The 18792-nt window shown below is 40.0% G+C and overlaps 1 protein-coding gene across 1 annotated transcript in view; it reads right to left on the bottom strand.

The window, feature by feature from the left end:
• Positions 1–18792, bottom strand: part of SIM1 (SIM bHLH transcription factor 1) — a gene marked incomplete at both ends in the record, with an annotated part of 65831 nt that overhangs the window by 8098 nt on the left and 38941 nt on the right. Inside the window, one exon of the mRNA XM_082855256.1 lies at positions 17410–17578. Within this exon, the coding sequence (XP_082711382.1) occupies positions 17410–17578 (169 nt within the window). The remainder of the gene's footprint in view (positions 1–17409; positions 17579–18792) is intronic.

Raw genomic sequence — 18792 nt, 5'->3', positions numbered from 1 at the left:
AGAAATGAAAATTATATTCATATAAAAACCTATAGGGACTTCCCTGGTGGCGCAGTGGTTAAGAATACGTCTGTCAATGCAGCAGACACAGGTTCGAGCCCTGGTCTGGGAAGATGCCACATGCCGCGGAGCAACAAAGCCTGTGCGCCACAACTACTGAGCCCGTGTGCCACACCTACTGAAGCCTGTGCATCTAGAGCCTGTGCTCTGCAACAAGAGAAGCCACCGCAGCGAGGAGCTCACGCACCGCAACAAAGAGTAGCTCCCGCTCACCGCAACTAGAGAAAGCCCACGGGCAGCAACAAAGACCCAACACAACCAAAAATAAATAAATAAATTTATTAAAAAACCCAAAAACCTATACATGAATGTCTATGACAACATGTTTTCCCACTTCCAGGTCCTCTTTAACTGTTCCCTTTCTTTTTAAAATTATTTTTAATTGTGGTAAAATACACATAACATAAAACTTTCAATCTTACCCATTTTTGTGGTATTATGTATGTCCACATTCCTGTGCAACCGTCACCACCACCCATCTCCAAAACTCTTTATCTTGCAAAACTGACTCTACTCGTTAAACAATAACGCCCCATTTTCTCCAGCACCTAGAAACCACCAAGCTGCTTTCTGTCCTTCTGATGCTGATGTCTTCCTGACAGAGGAAAAACAAATGAGCCCCATGAACCTCCAACCTGGCTTGGTGTTGGGGCTTCCCAGAACCTAACCACCTCAGAGATCTTTCTGAAACTCTCATCTAATGATGTCATTCTCTTGCTTAAAAACTTTCTTCTTTTTTTCTGCCTTTCTGTCTATGCATCAAATAGCATGGTGATACCACCTACATAAAGCTGAAACTATAGGAGAAACAAGGAGAAATATCCTAATAGTAAGAGACTAAGACACCACTCTCAGTATAAGACAAATAAAGTAGGTTAAAAAAAAAAAAAAAGAAAACAAGAAAAACTACAGAAGACTTAAAAAACAAAATCATAAATGTTATGACTATATATCAAACTTTACATATAATAAAGAATAAACCTCAGCATACATGAATAATCATCAAAATTGATCAAATATTAGGTTACAAAGAAAATTTCAGTAAATTTCACCAAGTAGAAGTATTATAAACAACACTCTCTGACCACAATGAATAACAAATAGAAATTAAGAACAATTAAAAAAACAACCAAAAAACCTTCCACCTGAAAAAAACCCAAAACTATTAACTCCTGGGGAAAATAGGCAAATAAACCATAAACTACAGAATTTCCAGGAAAAGGATAATGAAAATACTATATATCTGGATTTATGGGATATATAGCTTTAGATACCTAAATCAGTAAAAATGAAAGAATAAATCTACATTCAATTATCAATTCAAAAGCTAGAAAAATAACAAAAGAAACTAAAAGAAAGCACAAGGAAAAATGGTCAAAAGACATAGACTATTCACAAAAAATATTAAAATAGCCTTAAACATATGAAAAGATGTTTAACTTTTGAATAAGATAAATGCAAATTAAAACACTGAGATACTATTTCTTAACCATCAGATTAGCCCAAGTTCAAAAGCTCAACAACATATTGTTTGGCAGAGTGTGGAGAACAAGGTACTCCCTCCCATGCATCGGTGGTGGAAATGTAAACTGAGACAGCCGCTATGGAGGGGAATTTGGCAACAGCTAACAGAAACGGCAGTTTCCCGCTCCTAAGAAACCATTACACCAGGCAATATACATTGAAGTAGTAAGGTGTCGTTAAAGAGGCATCATATATGGAACCTATTATAAGATGGTTCAGAAGAAGTAACTAATGAGGGCAGATGGGAAAAGACCCAGAGAATATGATAAAGCAAATATGGCAAAATGTTAAGCCCTGATGAACCAAGGTTTAGTAGGCAAAAATACTTTATTGTTCTTGCAACTTTTCTTTATGTATAAAATCTTTTTTTTTTCTTGGCCGTGCCACACGGCTTGCAGGATTTTAGTTCCCCAACCAGGGATGGAACCGGGCCCTGGCAGTGAAAGCACCAAGTCCCAACCACTGCAATGCCAGGGAATTCCCTCAAAGTAAGTGTTTTAAAATAAAAAATCCTACATAACAAACATATCTTATTTTTATAGAATGATTAGGGAAAAGACTATTTTTTTAAAAACTTATTTTTCTGAAGAAATAGAGACATGCTCTGATAAAGCTATAATTTAATTAAATATCTTTGTTTTCATTAACGATGATTAATATTTTGTGCATAAAAAATGTAATTTTAAGTTATCAACTAGGGATTCCAGTAGAAACCACACTGAACTCAAATATGGGAGGACCCTGATCTATTATCATCCAACATGACTTGTACAAAAGATCACCTCCTGTGGGCTTTGAGTTTTCCATCTGCAGAATAGGAACAGACTACCTGCATTATATGATTACAGGGAAGATCAAATAAATAATACGTATCAAAGTACTCTTAAAAATGCAAATGTTGGGGCTTCCCTGGTGGCTCAGTGGTTAAGAATCCACCTGCCAATGCAGGGGACATGGGTTCAAGCCCTGGTCCGGGAAGATCCCACATGCCGCGGAGCAACTGAGCCCGTGTGCCACAACTACTGGAGCCCGTGCGCCTAGAGCCCGTGCTCCGCAACAAGAGAAGCCACCGCAATGAGAAGCCCACGCACCACAGCGAAGAGTTGCCCCCCGCTTGCGGCAACTAGAGAAAAGCCCACGCATGGCAACAAAGACCCAATGCAGCCAAAAATAAAATAAATTTTTTAAAAATGCAAATGTTACAGATACGTATGTATTGTGTAAAGGTCCTTGATTAACGACTTTCACTTTGGTGGACAGGAATAGTTATATCACCATCTTGTAAAAATGATTTTTTCCCCTAGACTGTATTATTTAGAGCAGGGGTCCCCAACCCCCAGGCCGCGGACCAGTACCAGTCCAAGGCCTGTTAGGAACCGGTCGCACAGCAGGAGGTGAGCGGCGGGCAAGCGAGTGAAGCTTCACCTGCCGCTCCCCATTGCTCGTGTTACTGCCTGAACCATGCCCCGCCCCCAGGCACCCTCCGTCCGCAGAAAAACTGTCTTCCACGAAACCGGTCCCTGGTGCCAAAGAGGTTGGGGACGGCTGATCTAGAGGCCATATTTTCAGTCCTATCCTACAGGCATGCCAGAGATAAAACATGTATGTTAAAGGATAAAGAAATCCACATCTCTTGTGAAGAAAAGGGAACCCTTGTGCACTGTTGGTGGGAATGTAAATTGGTGCAGCTACTATGGAAAACAGTATGGAGGTCCCTTAAAAAACAAAAACTAGAACTACCATATGGCCCTGCAATCCCACTCCTGAGTATACATCTGGGAAAAATAAAAACTCTAATTTGAAAAGATACTTGCACCCCAATGTTCATGGCAGCATTATTTACAATAGGCCAAGACATGGAAACAACCCAAGTGCCCATCAACAGATGATCTGTTTAAGAAGATGTGGTGTGTATTTACAATGGAATATTACTCAGTCATAAGAAAGAATGTAATATTGCCATTTACAGCAACATGGATGGACCAAGAAAATATCATATTAAGTGAAGCAACTCAGACAAAGACAAATATTATATGATATCACCTATATGTGAAATCTAAAAAATAATGCAAATGAATCTATATACAAAACAGAAACAGACTCACAGACATAAAAAACAAACTTATGGTTATCAAAGGGAAAAGGTGGGGGATAAATTAGGAGTATGGGATTAACAGATATAAGCTATTATACATAAAATAGATAAGCAACAAGGATTTACTGTATAGCACAGGGAACTATATTCAAAATCTTATAACAAACTATAATGGAAATAATCTGAAATATATTATATATACATATAACTGAATCACAATTGCTGTACGTCTGAAACCAACACAATATTGTGAATCAACTATACTTCAATATAAAAATTTTTTAAAAAATCAACATCCCAGCTGCAAAAAGAAATCAGGCCACTGGCCAATCACTTAAACATTAGGGCCTTTTCTTCCAAATGCTCTGATTTTCAAAGTTGAACTGCTCTTTGGTACCAACGATTCTTATCACTTAAACTTTGACTAAAAGCCCACAGATCTGTTTTAAGGGTGGAGAGAGAGTGACACTCATGATCGATTAGCTAGCTGGAACCTGTGGTTGGTTCTCCTAGCAATTGTTGATATCTAGACTATTTTCAGGTAAAACGAAATCACATTTTAGGAGCTATAGAATATCTGCTCTTCTTCCTTTGAAAAGGTAACAACACTTCCTCCTTTGTTTAAAGCTAAGAAACTGAATGATTCAATTCCCTATTTTAATTAGGTTACATCAACAAAGAAAGTTCACTGAAACTAATTTTTGGTTAATTTTGCGGAAACCTCTGTTTCTCTTTCTTAGAAAAGTTGTTACTATTATGAATACTCTGCACCTTAATTTACCCCTATTTCTTATTTAAAATTTAATTTTCAAAACAGGCTTTCATATTGGTAAATTTAAAAATGAGTCAGGGGACTTCCCTGGCAGTCGAGTGGTTAAGACTCCGCACTTCCACTGCGGGGGGCGCGGGTTCCATCCCTGGTCAGGGAACTAAGATCCCACATGACGCACGGCCAAAAAAAAAAAAAAAAAAGAGTTAGACGAAGGATGCCCTGGTTCTAATAACCATGAAACCAAATGCCACCCACCAAAGGTGGGCTAACGTTGACTGGCAAAGAGCTTGGATGCCTGCCAGAAATGGATGTCAGATGCCAGCCACATCCCCCAGCTCCTCTCTGAGATTCAGGGCTCATGAAAGAATCATTCTTTCTAGAAGAGACTGATACCTCATCCGGTTAAAGGTCTGAGCCATCAGCTGGGGTTTTATATGCATTCAATGGGAACTATTTATAATAATTCATTCTATGATTCATTCTAATATTTATTGAGTACCTAGTATTTGCAAGGCAGTGTGCCAAGTGATGTGAGAAATACAGCCCCACCTTCAAGGTGTTCATATTAGGAGGGGTATAAATAACCCACAGAACATAACGTTAATACAAGTTGAAAAATGGCAAGGGCCTGAATGAAGAAAAAAACAGTACCGTTTAGGAGTTCAAAGAAGGGAGCTATCACTCACTTTTAACACTGTAGCTGCTTGGGAAGGGAAAGTGAACTATGACTAAGAGGCAATTTACCATATGATTTGCCTATGCTAACTAATGCCCATGACAATAACGATAGCTACCATTATCAAATACTTGCTATGCTCTGGTCACCATACTGAGATCCCACAGACATTATCTTATTAAATGCTCACAACATCTTAAAAGTATCATTAATCCCTTTACTGATGCAGCAAATGAAGCTCAAAAAAAAAAAGACCAAAAAACAGAACTGCCCAAGTTCACATGATTAGGAAGTTTAAGAGGAGAGATGCAATTCCAGAGCCCTTACTCCTTCCAGAATCCTGGACTCATCTAGACTTAGGTACCTAGATAACAAAGACAGCAGTATCCTACCCTCTATGCAGGAATGGATCCCAGGTCCCTAAGCATGTTCTTACAAAGGGGGTTTTCTCCAACCTCTACACCCCAGTAGACCAACACCACACAGCCTCGGTTACGTCCTCATAGCACTGAAGCGTTCTTCCACCACAATTACAACACAGATATTCCCCTTTTGAAAACAGTCACGAGATTCATTCCTGCCTCAAGAGCATGTTCCAGACAGGTGCTCCGCATTCATCTGGATGTGGCAGCAGCAAGCCAACTCAGGAAAAACACCAGATGTTCCAACAATAGATGCTACAGTTATCCATTTTTATTCTGGCAGCTCACTGAGGTTTTTATTTTTATCATTTTTAGCTGTAAAATATAGAGAGAGACCCTCTTATGGTAAAGTCCTGTTTTCCATGAAAAACTTTCACTCTATCGGGCATGAGCAGCTTTCCTCTTGATTTGTATCTGAACCATGAGAAAAAACATCACAGATGCAGACTGCATTGTACTAAGAACATATGCATGCTTTTAAATCACTTTTATCTTACTTTTTACTAATGTAACCCTGAAACATAAAATATGTCCTTTTTTTTTTTTCATTCACTGTTATGGGAAGAACAGATGGTAAAAGGGTTAGATTAAAGTAATACAGCATGTCCATTAAAATAACCCCCACTGCTGGGGATGCTTCCCTTGAACAGGAGTCGTGTTTACTGTGAAGAACGGCTTTGGCTTACACACATTGGAAATTGCCGGGGGTCTTCTCAACGACAAACATAAGGGTAAGAGAAAAACTAATGTCAAAATCAAATGCATTTTAAAATGACAATTATGCAAGTTATTTTGCTAATCTGGGAGGCGGACTGAAAACATTTGCCTGTGATACTGTAACTCAACAGCAGTCAAATAATAGATTCCATTTCTGAATTGGAAAATTTTACTACCTAGAAATTGTAAGGAAGGAAACCTTCAAGAAAAATTAGAGAATACATTTTAAAAGAAAAAAATATCAATCTTGAGTCACATTCCAGAGTCAAGGATGGCTTCACCAGAGGAACTGAGCAATAAATATTTCCATTTACACTGTAAATAATTAGAAAGCAAATACTGACTCAAAATCCAATTATTAAAAATTTTAAATATTTTGGCCACTTCTCCCCTCATTTTAGAAAATGGTATAAATTGTCATCTTCTCAAAATCAATTTTTAAGAATGGTTCACAAGATTTTCACTCATTATTGTTATGATTTGCTCCACTTATAGTATAATCTGTTATTTATTGTGATGTTGTTTTTACCTTTAATCCACATTTTAGTTATTTTTAGCTCAAAGAATATTCTGGTGAGAAATCTTTCATACCTGTAAGTTCCTGATATATTTCATGAAGTAGAAACATGAGAAGTTTTTTAATATGCCTCAAATGTGGTTTGAAATGACTTAGGGCTTCTCTTAATCCAACCCCCCACCAACAGTTACAAAAATGTTCCTGGGATTTGGTTCACTCATTTTTCTCACAGAAAAGTAAGCATAGTCGACATCTCGTTGGCTGTCAGGTTGACATGCAGCTGGAAGGGAATCAGCACTCGGAACCAGAGGCCAGTTTTCCTCCAGTGTAACTCTATAAGGACTCTCCTATAGGGTTCCATATGGAGAGAGCTGTTCCCAACCATGAAATCCACAATCCACATCCTCTTATAAATCCGAAGGTAAAGTCCTAAAGGCTGGCAGGCATCTTCATTGCACTGAAGATTTTAAACAGGTAATAAACATTTAATTAGGCCCTTTATGTCCTGGCACACACAGCTGTAAATGATCAAGAATATCCCAACTTGCATAGGTAATATAGAAATGGCTCTAGCTCACTGGATAAATCCTGGGTTTCCAGGACCAGTAGCACTAGTTTTAGTGGTAATCTTCTTCCATGATGGGCTTTGAGCATAAGCCAGAACCACATCCATCTTTTCACTGATACTCTGACTCACTCTCTGATTTTTCACATATAAGTGGCAGATTAGATGGGCTTGAATTAGATGGATACAGGTGGCGCCACCTGCTCCAACCCCTTACTGCTGCTTTATTTGGCCTTCCATTGGTTTATTCTGAGTTTGGACAAAGGAGGGCTGCCCAAGCTGCTCTTGGCAGTGTCCTAGAACTGGGCCAACAGATTGGCAGGCGTATTACCGGCCTTCTGCATACTAAAAGAGGAGATCTATCAGATTTGTAATTTTGTAAAAAGAAATTGAAGCTCAAAGGCCCTCTACCGAGTTAATCAATTTCAAACTGGTGTCTGTAAATGGAAGGATGAATCTACCTTCTCATCTTCCAAGTCAAGCACAGTAAAATAATAAGGAAAACTAAAAAAGCATAAGCTATCTATTAAATAATATACATCCAGACCTTGACCTTCCAGGAAAACACTGCAATTCAGTGTGCTACAATATGCTTAAAGAAGTTTCCTAAAAATCTGTGAAAGACGGAAGAATTAAAGAAATCTCAACTTCTTAGACAAAGATATCCATATCCAACTTCCTTAACTCTACAAAGGTCCCATTATGAGGGGGTCAGATCCCACCAAGCACTGTCAAATAAGGCATTGCTGTCTTTAATTTCACTATTTAGTTTTAATAAAATTTGATTTTATAGGTTTTGTTAAAATAAATTTCCCCAGGCACATTTTGATGGTGGATTCAGCCATTCCCCCTTCTCCTCTGTTCAGCTGCAGAGCAGAATCACAAATCCCAGCCTTCATTTCCATTAAGCCAGAAGCAGAGGCGTTCCATCTGATTTAGCACAGCTGCTTCACCCACTGCTCAATGTCGTTTTGGACACTAACTCTCCCCTAGATCCAAACCATCCTACATTATGAAACAGAGATGTGTTTAACATGAATTATGCCTTATAGCCAGGGAGCTGGGGAGATGAGAGGTAGGCTGCAGCTGTGCTTTGGTGGGTGGGTAGGATTTAAGAAGCTCAACAGGAAAGGTGTCCTTAGGGCAAGTACACAGCTAGAATGGAGAACTGATGTGGTGGGGCTAGAGGTGGCTGGAAGAGGCAAAGACGTAGCCTGGGCCGATTGTGGAGATCAGACTTCATACTATAACCAACACTGAGCCTCTGTAGGTTTTTAAGTAGGGCTTGGGGTGGGAGGTACACGATGTAAATGATATTTCAGGAAGCTCACTCTGAGCAGGAATGCTCAGAGACTGAAAGGACAATAAGGAGGGATGAAGCAGTCTAAATGTGATGTCCTGCTCTGAAGAGCCTGGAACGGGACAAAGACAGTGGGAATCAGGTAGAGGAGGAGCTAAGGGTCAAGACACACCATGAAGGAACATTACCCTCACAAGGCCTTTTGTGTTCAAAGGTCAAAAACCAAACCAACTAAACAAAGAAACCCAAAATTTAAGACTTTTCCCTTTCTTATGGAAGAAATCGATCCCTCCTAGATATAAAGGTGTAGCACCGAAAATGCACATAGATTATTAAAGAATAAGAGAGTGATCTAGAAAGTGTCTACTGGGCTTCCCTGGTGGCGCAGTGGTTGAGAGTCCACCTGCTGATGCAGGGGACACGGGTTCGTGCCCCGGTCCGGGAAGATGCCGCATGCCGCGGAGCGGCTGGGCCCGTGAGCCATGGCCGCTGAGCCTGCGCGTCCAGAGCCTGTGCTCCGCAACAGGAGAGGCCACAACAGCGAGAGCCCCGTGTACCACAAAAAAAAAAAAAAAAAAATAGAAAATGTCTACTGATCATGGAAGTGGGCCCTGGAACTAGGGCTGAGCCCATAAACAAAGACAGGTTCCTGAGATGGAAGACAGAGCCAAATGGCATTTCTTGTACAGACACTCACGTCAGGGCAATTATTTTGGAACCAAAACACACACATACACACACAGAGCCAAAATCAGTTGTCACCTCTCTCCATGGTTGCAATGGAGATCACAGTGGAGACGTGGAGACTAGAAAGCCCACTTCAGGACAGGATGTGGACAGTTCTCTTCCCTAGAGTGTGAGCCAGAGAGTGCTCATTCAAAGTTTTACTCTTGAAAGAGCCTCTAGATTCTACCACATTTAATTCCCCCTCAGCAGGCAGGTGTTTGATTTGTACTGCAAGATTCTGCATTTGTGAAACCATCCTTAGGTTGTTTTTCATGTGTATCTTTTGCCTCTTTACATAGGTTATAAATTCCATAGTAGCAGAATATTTTCCCTACTTGGGGTTTTTATGTCTCTATAGGCAACCAGCTAAGTATCTGCATAATTTTTTAATGTATTTACTTATCCATTCATTCATTTCATTAACATTTAGAGAGTGAGTATGTGGAGGACACCATACTAGATGCTGGGGCAAGGTTGGGGGTGGGTAATGAAGTAGACATGGTTAACTACTTTCAAAGATATTATAGTCCAAGAGAGGAGATCTGACATATCTAGAAGGCAGTAGAAGATAGATTATTATAAATGGAGGCACAAGGGAGAAATATAACTCAGTTATATTTCATGAAAGAGTCAGCATTCAATCCAGACCTGAGAAGATAGTCAGAATTTTGAACAATAGAGGCAATGCAGGCAGAAGTAAATGCATAAGCACAAGCATGGAAGCAGGAAAGGACAAGGTGTTCAGCAAATAGTGAGCAGAGAAGTCTGGCCAGATCAGAGGGTGCAGGTAATTTAGGACCCAATTATAGGTGACCTTGAGTGACAGCTAGGACTGTGGCAAGTCTCCAAACACGGATCAGTGGTCTTTTAAGGTCAATCTGAGAAGCAGGGAAGACTGGAGAGGAAAATTTTCCAAAGTGGAGAGAAAATTAAGATGCGCTGCACTCCTCCAGAGTGAGGGAGCTCCTGGGACACAGGCAATGGGAGAAGAAGGGTAAATGGGTGAGGGGGGGAGAGCACAGCTAGAGATGGAGCATGAGTCTGGTCCTTGAGGGTGCACCCAAGGGGTTCAGGGCTTTATTAACTGTCAACCTGCAGCTCACTGCAAACCTTGAAAATAGGAATAAATCTGAACCTGCTGGAAACTCCCCATGGCGTGAAGGTCTCTAAGCTTAGAGGCTATTGCTTCTCTCACTGTCAGCCCTCAATTCCCTCCTCCAGTTCACTGCTGGAAGGACAGGTGAGCCCCCAACACACACCACCATAGCTACACCACTGTCAACACATGCCTTTATCACCTACATGCTATGCTGTGTTTAAATTATCCGTTTACATTTTTATCTCCCCCACTGAATCTGTAAGCCTCTGGAGAAAGGGTTGTCTACCCAGGTCATCTCATCTCTCCTCTGTTTCTTTATCCACCTATCTTATCCACTTCACCTTGGTGGGCTCATCCTCAATTCATTTACCCACTCACTCAATATGTCCTGAGGGCTTTTGGGTGCCCAAGGCAATCTTGTTATCAAGGGTAACATCTCCTGTCCTCAAGGATCTTAAAGTCCCCATTTACTGCCTCCAAATTTTCTTCCTTTCATCTTATAATTTTTGCAAAGTCTCATTCATGCCACTTTTTTTCATTTTTTTCTTCTCATTGGTCTTTTCTTATTCAATGAAGTCCTGCTGCCTAATATATAAATCTAATGTGACTAAACACAGCCATCTGTTTATTTCAATTTGTGTGAGATTTGTCATCATTGGATTCTCGCTATTGGGAATGCGTTTTACACAACACATATTATATATCGTATGTTTTAGCAAACACCAATGAAACAGTGTTGTTTGCGATATCTGCCTCCTTGAGTAAACTATTTAGCAAGAAAGTATATCATCTTTTGGTCCTATTTCGAATCCCATATACCTAGTTATCTACCATAAATAGTTACCTTACCTTTACAAATATTTATACTATCGTGCTCCCAAGCAAGGTGAAGGACAAAGAAGTTCCCTGTAATGGCAGGTAGACTGTCCTAGAAGCAACCACTTTTGCCCGGCCCCATTGTTATTTCCTTCCATCTCATCACCCATTCTATCCATCACACCTCCTAAAATGTCAACTTTCTCTGCAGACTCACTTAATCAGACCGTTCCTTGACCTTGCACATCCCCTCAGCAAATTTGTGTGTGCTTTTTAGCAGACTTCACTGGCCTATTTCAAACAAGGCCCCAGGTTCCTCCTGAAACCCATGTGGCTGAGTGAAGAGAGAGCAGCAGGGTAGTGGAAGGTAAATTTGGGGGTATAAGGAGGCTGATTAATGGGGAGTCTGCCCCTCCCCCAACCATGTGCCAAGGGAATGAAAAGGCAGCTGCAGGGGCCTGGAGGTCCCATGACCAGCCACATCTTACAATTCCTCTCTAAAATGTTGGTCTTGCCTCCCCAGTGAGACCATGGACATGGTTCCTTAAGGGCCCACCTTTAGCATTTTAGTGCACATAATAAATATTTAACTAAATGCAAGAGTTGGTAAAAACCAAAGTACAAATCTGTAACACAGAGGTCTCACCTTACTGAGTGAAGTGCTTTCTAAAATAATACTTAGAGGTTTATTTATGAAGAGAATCTAAAGAGACCGTAAGTGTCCACTTTAATAATCTCCTGAGATTTCTATAGAAGAGACGATATCTGAAGTTTAGACATGGCCAGAAAATATAAACAAGCCTGTAGTGTAAGAATTTCAGAGAAGATAACCTCTTTTTTTTTTTTTTTTTGCATGATGCATTAAAGTTTTTGTCGTTGGTAATGGTCAAGGATTACATGTTTTCATTTAACATAAAACATGAAATGAAGGACATCTATCCTGGTAGAGATAAAATTACTATGTGTAAGGGAAAACTACACTTGAGAAATTCTCGGTCCTTCTGTTCTCTGTAGCCTAAAAAATCAGCATAGCAGTCACTGATGTATTTTTTTTTGAGGCCAGAAAGAACCTTTGCAGGGAGAGAGTTTCTACCTTCACCAAAAGGAAACCAGATTGCTGGCAGTGAAAATTAAGAGGGTTCTGTGGGATTATTTAAAGTAACAGATGTGAAGTTAAACCTGCAAGTGTTACAGTGTATCTGTAACAAGAGATTAAATATTTTCAGGTTTCAGAAGCATACATGGTTTTATGCATGCACTGTTATTACAGAATTATATAGTGTATTGCTTATTACTGACTAGGGAAAAAGCAAGAGGAGGACAGAATGATGCAATAAAACCAGAGGGCACGCACTGTCTCTAATAAACGTAACAACTATAAACATGCCAAGAGGAGAAGTTTAAAAGGAAACTGGAATCAGGAGACAGTTTATTCATGATTGACGTGGCTAAACTATGGCAGGATAACTTCCAACTGTATTAGAGTAGCCATGACTAGTTGCAAAAAAATAGGTGAAAAAGACTCTAGCAATTGCTGCTAACAATTGCTAGAGATAAGATCTGAAAAATAAATTCTATAAGCTCAATATTTCTAATTCAACAGAACTGTGAAAAAAATAAGTTGCTATTTTCATGACTATAAACTCAATAACAATAAAATACAACTGTCATAGTGGTAAGATAGCTCTACAGCAGCACAGGAGCTAGCTGCAGAATCTTTGGAAGTTATCTATAATATTTCTTACAACAATTTTTCCAAAACCATTCAAAACAATTCCATTTTGACCTCTCTTGCCCCGAGTAATACATAGAGGTACAAAGGTGATTCAGTCTTTCATTAAGTGACTATAATATAATCAAGTTATTCCCAAGGGCATCTCATACCAGGAGGGGACCTGAAAGTTCATCTACTACTGCAGACAAACTCGGTGATGGCAGCGCATTACAATTTGTGCATGTCTCACGTCTTCAAATAAGGGTGCCTAGATAATTCCAAAAAGCAATGTTGCTGTTTGCCATGCTTCGAACGTCCGTTAGAAATTTCTAGATATGCCTAATATATAATAGAGCAAAGAGCCTAATAAATAATATTGATAGAATCATTAAATCACCATTTCATAACTAATAAAAGGTACAAGATGTTACCCTACGAGCTCAATTTTGCTCTGGAAATGGCCTCTTGAAAAAACCTGAGGAGAATTTGCATGCTAAAAACATGTAAACACGGAAATAACAACAAATAAAAGATTTTCTCTTTATTTTTAAGAAGAGGCAAAAGCAGTTAAAATTAAATACCATGCAAAGCTTGACCATTCAGTGAATAAAAATGTATTTATTATGGGTCTGTTAAAATATAAAGGGAAATTCAGTGTAAGTGTGTCATTAACTAAAAAATGTAAGCTTTAAAATATAATTTCAAAATAAATCTATAACGATCAAAATACATCTACGATGAGAAGAACAAGCAGCCAAGGATAAAAATAATTTTATTCATCCTTCCTCTACGATGCTTTTCACTTCAACTGAGAACTTTAGCTCAGACCTTCCTAGGCTCACGTCAAGACTACTAAAACGAGTATCTCGAGTAGTCTGCCTTGCTTCCACCACCTTAATGCTCTCACTTCCTGTTCAAAGCCTTTACAGGTTTTCCACACAGCAAAATCTAAACTCCTTGGCCTAGTAGATATTGGCACTAATCAATGAATGCTTCCAAACATATAAGCCTTATCCACAGGGACCTACCCTACCCCACTTCACCCAAAGGCCCAGTCACACTAACAGTGTGTTCCTGCATCTCTTCAGAATCTTGGTCTTTCTGAAGTGTCCTCTCCTTTCCCTTATGTGCATATACCTGAATTCTACCCTCAAAGCCAGGTCAACACCCTCCCCAGTCATCCAGGCTGACACCACTCCTAAAGCCTTTTGTATACATCATCTTCTATACACTCCTTATCCTAGTATATAACTTATCATTCCAACTGTACTGCAACACTTAAGGGCATTTCTTATACCATTTCTTTATATTCTAGCACCTTCTACCCAACACCTACCCTCTACCCTCATTCATCACAATGGCCAGTGTAGCATCTTTCTGATGTAGGCACTCAGCTAGCATTTACTGAGTCTAAGACAAATAAGAGCAATGGTGCAAGAAAACTGAAGAATGAGTACTCCTTAATAATATAAGGGCGGGACTTCCCTGGTGGCGCAGTGGTTAAGAATCCATCTGCCAATGCGGGGGACATGGATTCGAGCCCTGGTCGGGAGGATCCCACATGCCACAGAGCAACTAAGCCCATACGCCATAACTACTGAGCCTGCGCTCTAGAGCCCGCGAGCCACAACTACTGAGCCTGTGTGCCACAACTGCTGAAGCCTGCGCGCCTAGAGCCCGTGCTCCACAACAAGAGAAGCCACCGTCATGAGAAGCCTGCGCACCGCAACAAAGAGTAGCTCCCGCTCATCACAACTAGAGAAAGTCTGTGTGCAGCAACGAAGACCCAATGCAGCCAAAAAATATAAATAAATTTTAAAAAAATAATAAAAGATAATAATATAAGGGCAATTTGGACCAAATAAGACTTTTGAGAAGCTAAATTATTTTTTTCTTTAAAATTTCTGAGGATTTAGGATCCAAGATGGTGGTACTGAGTTGTTTTCTTCCAGCAGAAACAGATGAGTTTGCCCTGGATGTCACGCTTTTCCACTGTGTCCCCAGAGGACCCTCTGCTCACCCCATGACAATTCACTGCAAATACTGTTCCTTTTTCTGTCTACACAAGTGGCTCCTCGAAAGCAAGACTGTGTTCCATTTCTGATTTCTACATATTAGTAGCCCATGTACTAGAAACTCAGTCAATGATTGACCTAGCACCATGATTATCTAAAGCAAACATAATTAAAAATAACCTTTACTAGGCACATAAATGTTAAGTGAACTTAATTCATGACTGAGACTTCAAATGAGACATAGGGCCAAAATTCTAAGGATTACATTTATATAAGTATTAATCACAAAAATGAACACAAAAAAGTCAAGAGAAACCCTATGTTGATATATGTGTGTGCATGTGACTGATTTTTATAGATACATCATAGAATATTTCTAGAAGAAACCACCATTTTGGAGAGGGAAAAGGAGGAAACAGTGGGTGATTTTCTACTTTCCACTCTTCTGCATTGCTTTTTTTTAAAACTATGAAACATGTACAACTTTCAAATTAACTCCTCCCCACATAAACACAAGGAGCAGTCTAATGTCAGTTAAAACATTTTTTTAAAAATGTGTAGGTGGTCTACAATTAGAGTAAACTAAAGAAATTTTAGACTTAAGAGCTGAGCATGAAAGAAAACATAGGCAATGAGGTTTTGGAAGTCCAGTGGGGAGATTTTGTTTTTGTGGCTTAATTTCTATATAACAACGGACAAACTCCTTCTTAACTTAGTATTTCCTAATTTAAATTCTCCTTTCATCTAAGTGTCCAGCACTCCTATCCATATAAGGATAGAATTACCCAAAGGAGTAATTCATCCTTCCAAGTACTAAAAAGAGACAGTAAAACTCTTTTCCCAAGGTATAAGATAGTAATAAGAAAAGCTGCTCAGATATTCAATAAAAAGAAGCAACTCCTCCTCCATAGTGACTTGAACTAAAATGCACTTTATAAGTAACGTGCTCAGTCCTCATAAAAGAAGGTGTACATTGAAAAATGTCCAGGGCTTCCCTGGTGGTGCAGTGGTTGAGAGTCCACCTGCCAATGCAGGGGACACGGGCTCATGCCCCGGTCCGGGAAGATTCCACATGCCGCGGAGCGGCTGGGCCCATGAGCCATGGCCGCTGAACCTGCGCGTCCAGAGTCTGTGCTCCACAACGGGAGAGGCCACAACAGTGTGAGGCCCGCGTACCGCGAAAAAAAAAAAAAAAAAAAAAGAAAAATGTCCAGGCATCACACATCTACTCTCCTCCCTTTTGTCAGGGTAAAGAAATCTGGTCTCTGTGGCACCAGACATCAGTCCCTTGGGGCCCATGATCTTCTCACCTTCACACACCAAGCTGCTAAAATAATCTAGCAAATAGTAGCTTCTTAGTGACCATTAGTTCAATGAATGACATTTCCTCAAGGAGTGCCCACTTGTAGAAGTCAACAGAATAATATAGCTCTGATAAGTAAGAAAATAATAGTTTCTGGACCCACTGGTTTGCCATTTTTACCTAAAAAAATATATTTAGAAACACAAATGATAAAGACCACCTTGATGAAATGCCTCTGAATTCAGCTTGGTTTTATACTAGCCAAGGAATCATCTCCTGAGTTACTCTAATGAACTGCAGGAATTTGGATGTGGCACCCTTAAAGGTGGAGGTGGTCACAGGGTATGGAGAGTGGGAAATCCTCAGTTCTGTCCCACTTCCTTCAGGCCAGCAGAGAGTTGTCCCTACACCTTGACACAGACAAGCTTCTATATCTCAGTGGCTAATGAAGAAAGACATTCTTTTTTTCTTTCTGAGCATCAGGACTCATCTTTGTACCTTGCAGTGTTTCTGGAATACCTCCTCTGGGTCTCATCAGCTCACCACCTTGCAAAGATGAGAAGAGGGTTGCTTTTTCTACCATTCCTGCCATCTGGAAGACCCTCTTTGTTTCATTCCTCCCCATAAATAGTCCATCTGTGCTCAAATCTCATGGTGAAATGTATCCTTGATCTTTTTGCCTCCACCTCTTAATTTATCCTTTGACTTCGGTTCCTGTCCTAAGATTCAATTTTCTACATCAAGCTCTTGTTTTCCATATTTTTCTATGCTGGCTACTTCTTTCTGGTTAATCAGTGTAGAGGAAAAAATTTAGGACCAATCTCCTTGAAATAAAGTTATGGCTCTGACTGCCACTAAGCCTCTCACAACCTTCATATAAAAGCAGTAAACCACAAGATCACTTCAAATTTTTACTAGCACAGTTATTTTTAAAGGAAGAAGATATTTTTAGAAAGCTTTCCAGATTTATAGAAGTTTTAAATGTACTAAAGCCAGATAATTAATTCCAAACAGCTTCAATACTTCCTCTCCTGTGAGACCAAACCAAGTCACAAAAACAGGAAGTGGCCAAATGGCCGTGGACCTACCTGAGGGTATGGGGAAGTCCTGGACTTTGACTTTGAGTTGGAGAGCCTGGACTTGGCCCCCTTTCTGCTGTCAGTCATGGCAGGAGTGGAGCTGCCTGCATAGGAGAAGGCTGGTTTGGAGGCTGAGATCTGATCCAGGGAGAGCTGCAGCCCTTTGTATTCCGTGTCTCTGCAGGGTGGGAAGACACAGCCCTTAATCGGCCACCACAGGAAATGGATACACATGTTCTCTTACCAGAAATGACAGCCATTCATATTCAAAAAGGAAGCAAGAAAAAGTTAACCATGTAACTGGTTTCCACAAACACCTTGATTATTTTAGAAGTGCCTAACATTTAACTAATGCCTCTGAATGTAGCTGCCCCAGGTACCACAGCTAAATTATATGATATACTCATGAAGATGTCTTGATTAAAAAATACATTTTTCATTATTTTTATATAAGTAGAAAATAAATCTATAATTCAAATTCGTTGAGCTTTTGTGTCCTCACTGGTAAGATATGGATTATAAAATTTACTCTAAAAATTGTCTGTGTGGGGTGAGCGCCATAGACAATTGACCATCTGATGCTATCTGATCACTGGCAAGAAGAATGTCTTCTATCAGCTGCTCCTAGATCAATCGTTCTAGGTAAACATTCCAAATATTCGTATGGCTAGCAAACTAGTGTATCTAGCTTATTAGTTAAAAATCCCTTTCGGGACTTCCCTGGTGGCGCAGTGGTTAAGAATCCACCTGTCAATGCAGGGGACACGGGTTCGAGCCCTGGTCCAGGAAGATCACACATGCCACAGAGCAACTAAGCCTGTGGACCCCAACTACTGAGCCAGCGCTCTAGAGCCTGCAAACCACAACTATTGAGCCCACGTGCCACAACTACTGAAGCCCGTGCTCGCCTAGAGCCCGTGCTCGCAACAAGAGAAGCCACCACAACAAGAAGCCCGCACACTGCAACGAAGAGTAGCCCCTGCTCGCTGCAACTAGAGAAAGCCCACGCACAGCAATGAAGACCCAACACAGCCAAAAATAAATTAATTAATTAATTAAATTATATATTTTTTAAAAATCCCTTTCAACAGGCTAACTAATTCAGTTACCTTAGGGTACACTTTCCCACCAGTTCTTTTTACTCCTTCATTCAGTAAATATTTATTAGGCTGCTAATATATATCAGGCTTTGTGCTATATGGAGATGAAAGGATAAATAAGGTATTTAGAGTCCCTGCCCTTGTGCAGATTACAATCTATTGGGGAGAAGAAATAATAAACAAATAAACATAATAACTGCAGACTGTGATATGACCAGGATAAAGAGTGTATCTCAGAAAGTTCGTTACAAAGGTATTGCTGAGGCATTGAGGGACTACAGATGACAGCTTG

This window comes from Leucopleurus acutus (assembly GCF_964270905.1).
Source record: "Leucopleurus acutus genome assembly, chromosome: 15".
In the NCBI taxonomy this organism is placed as follows: Eukaryota; Metazoa; Chordata; class Mammalia; order Artiodactyla; family Delphinidae; genus Leucopleurus; species Leucopleurus acutus.
This window is presented reverse-complemented; position numbering and strand designations above follow the sequence as displayed.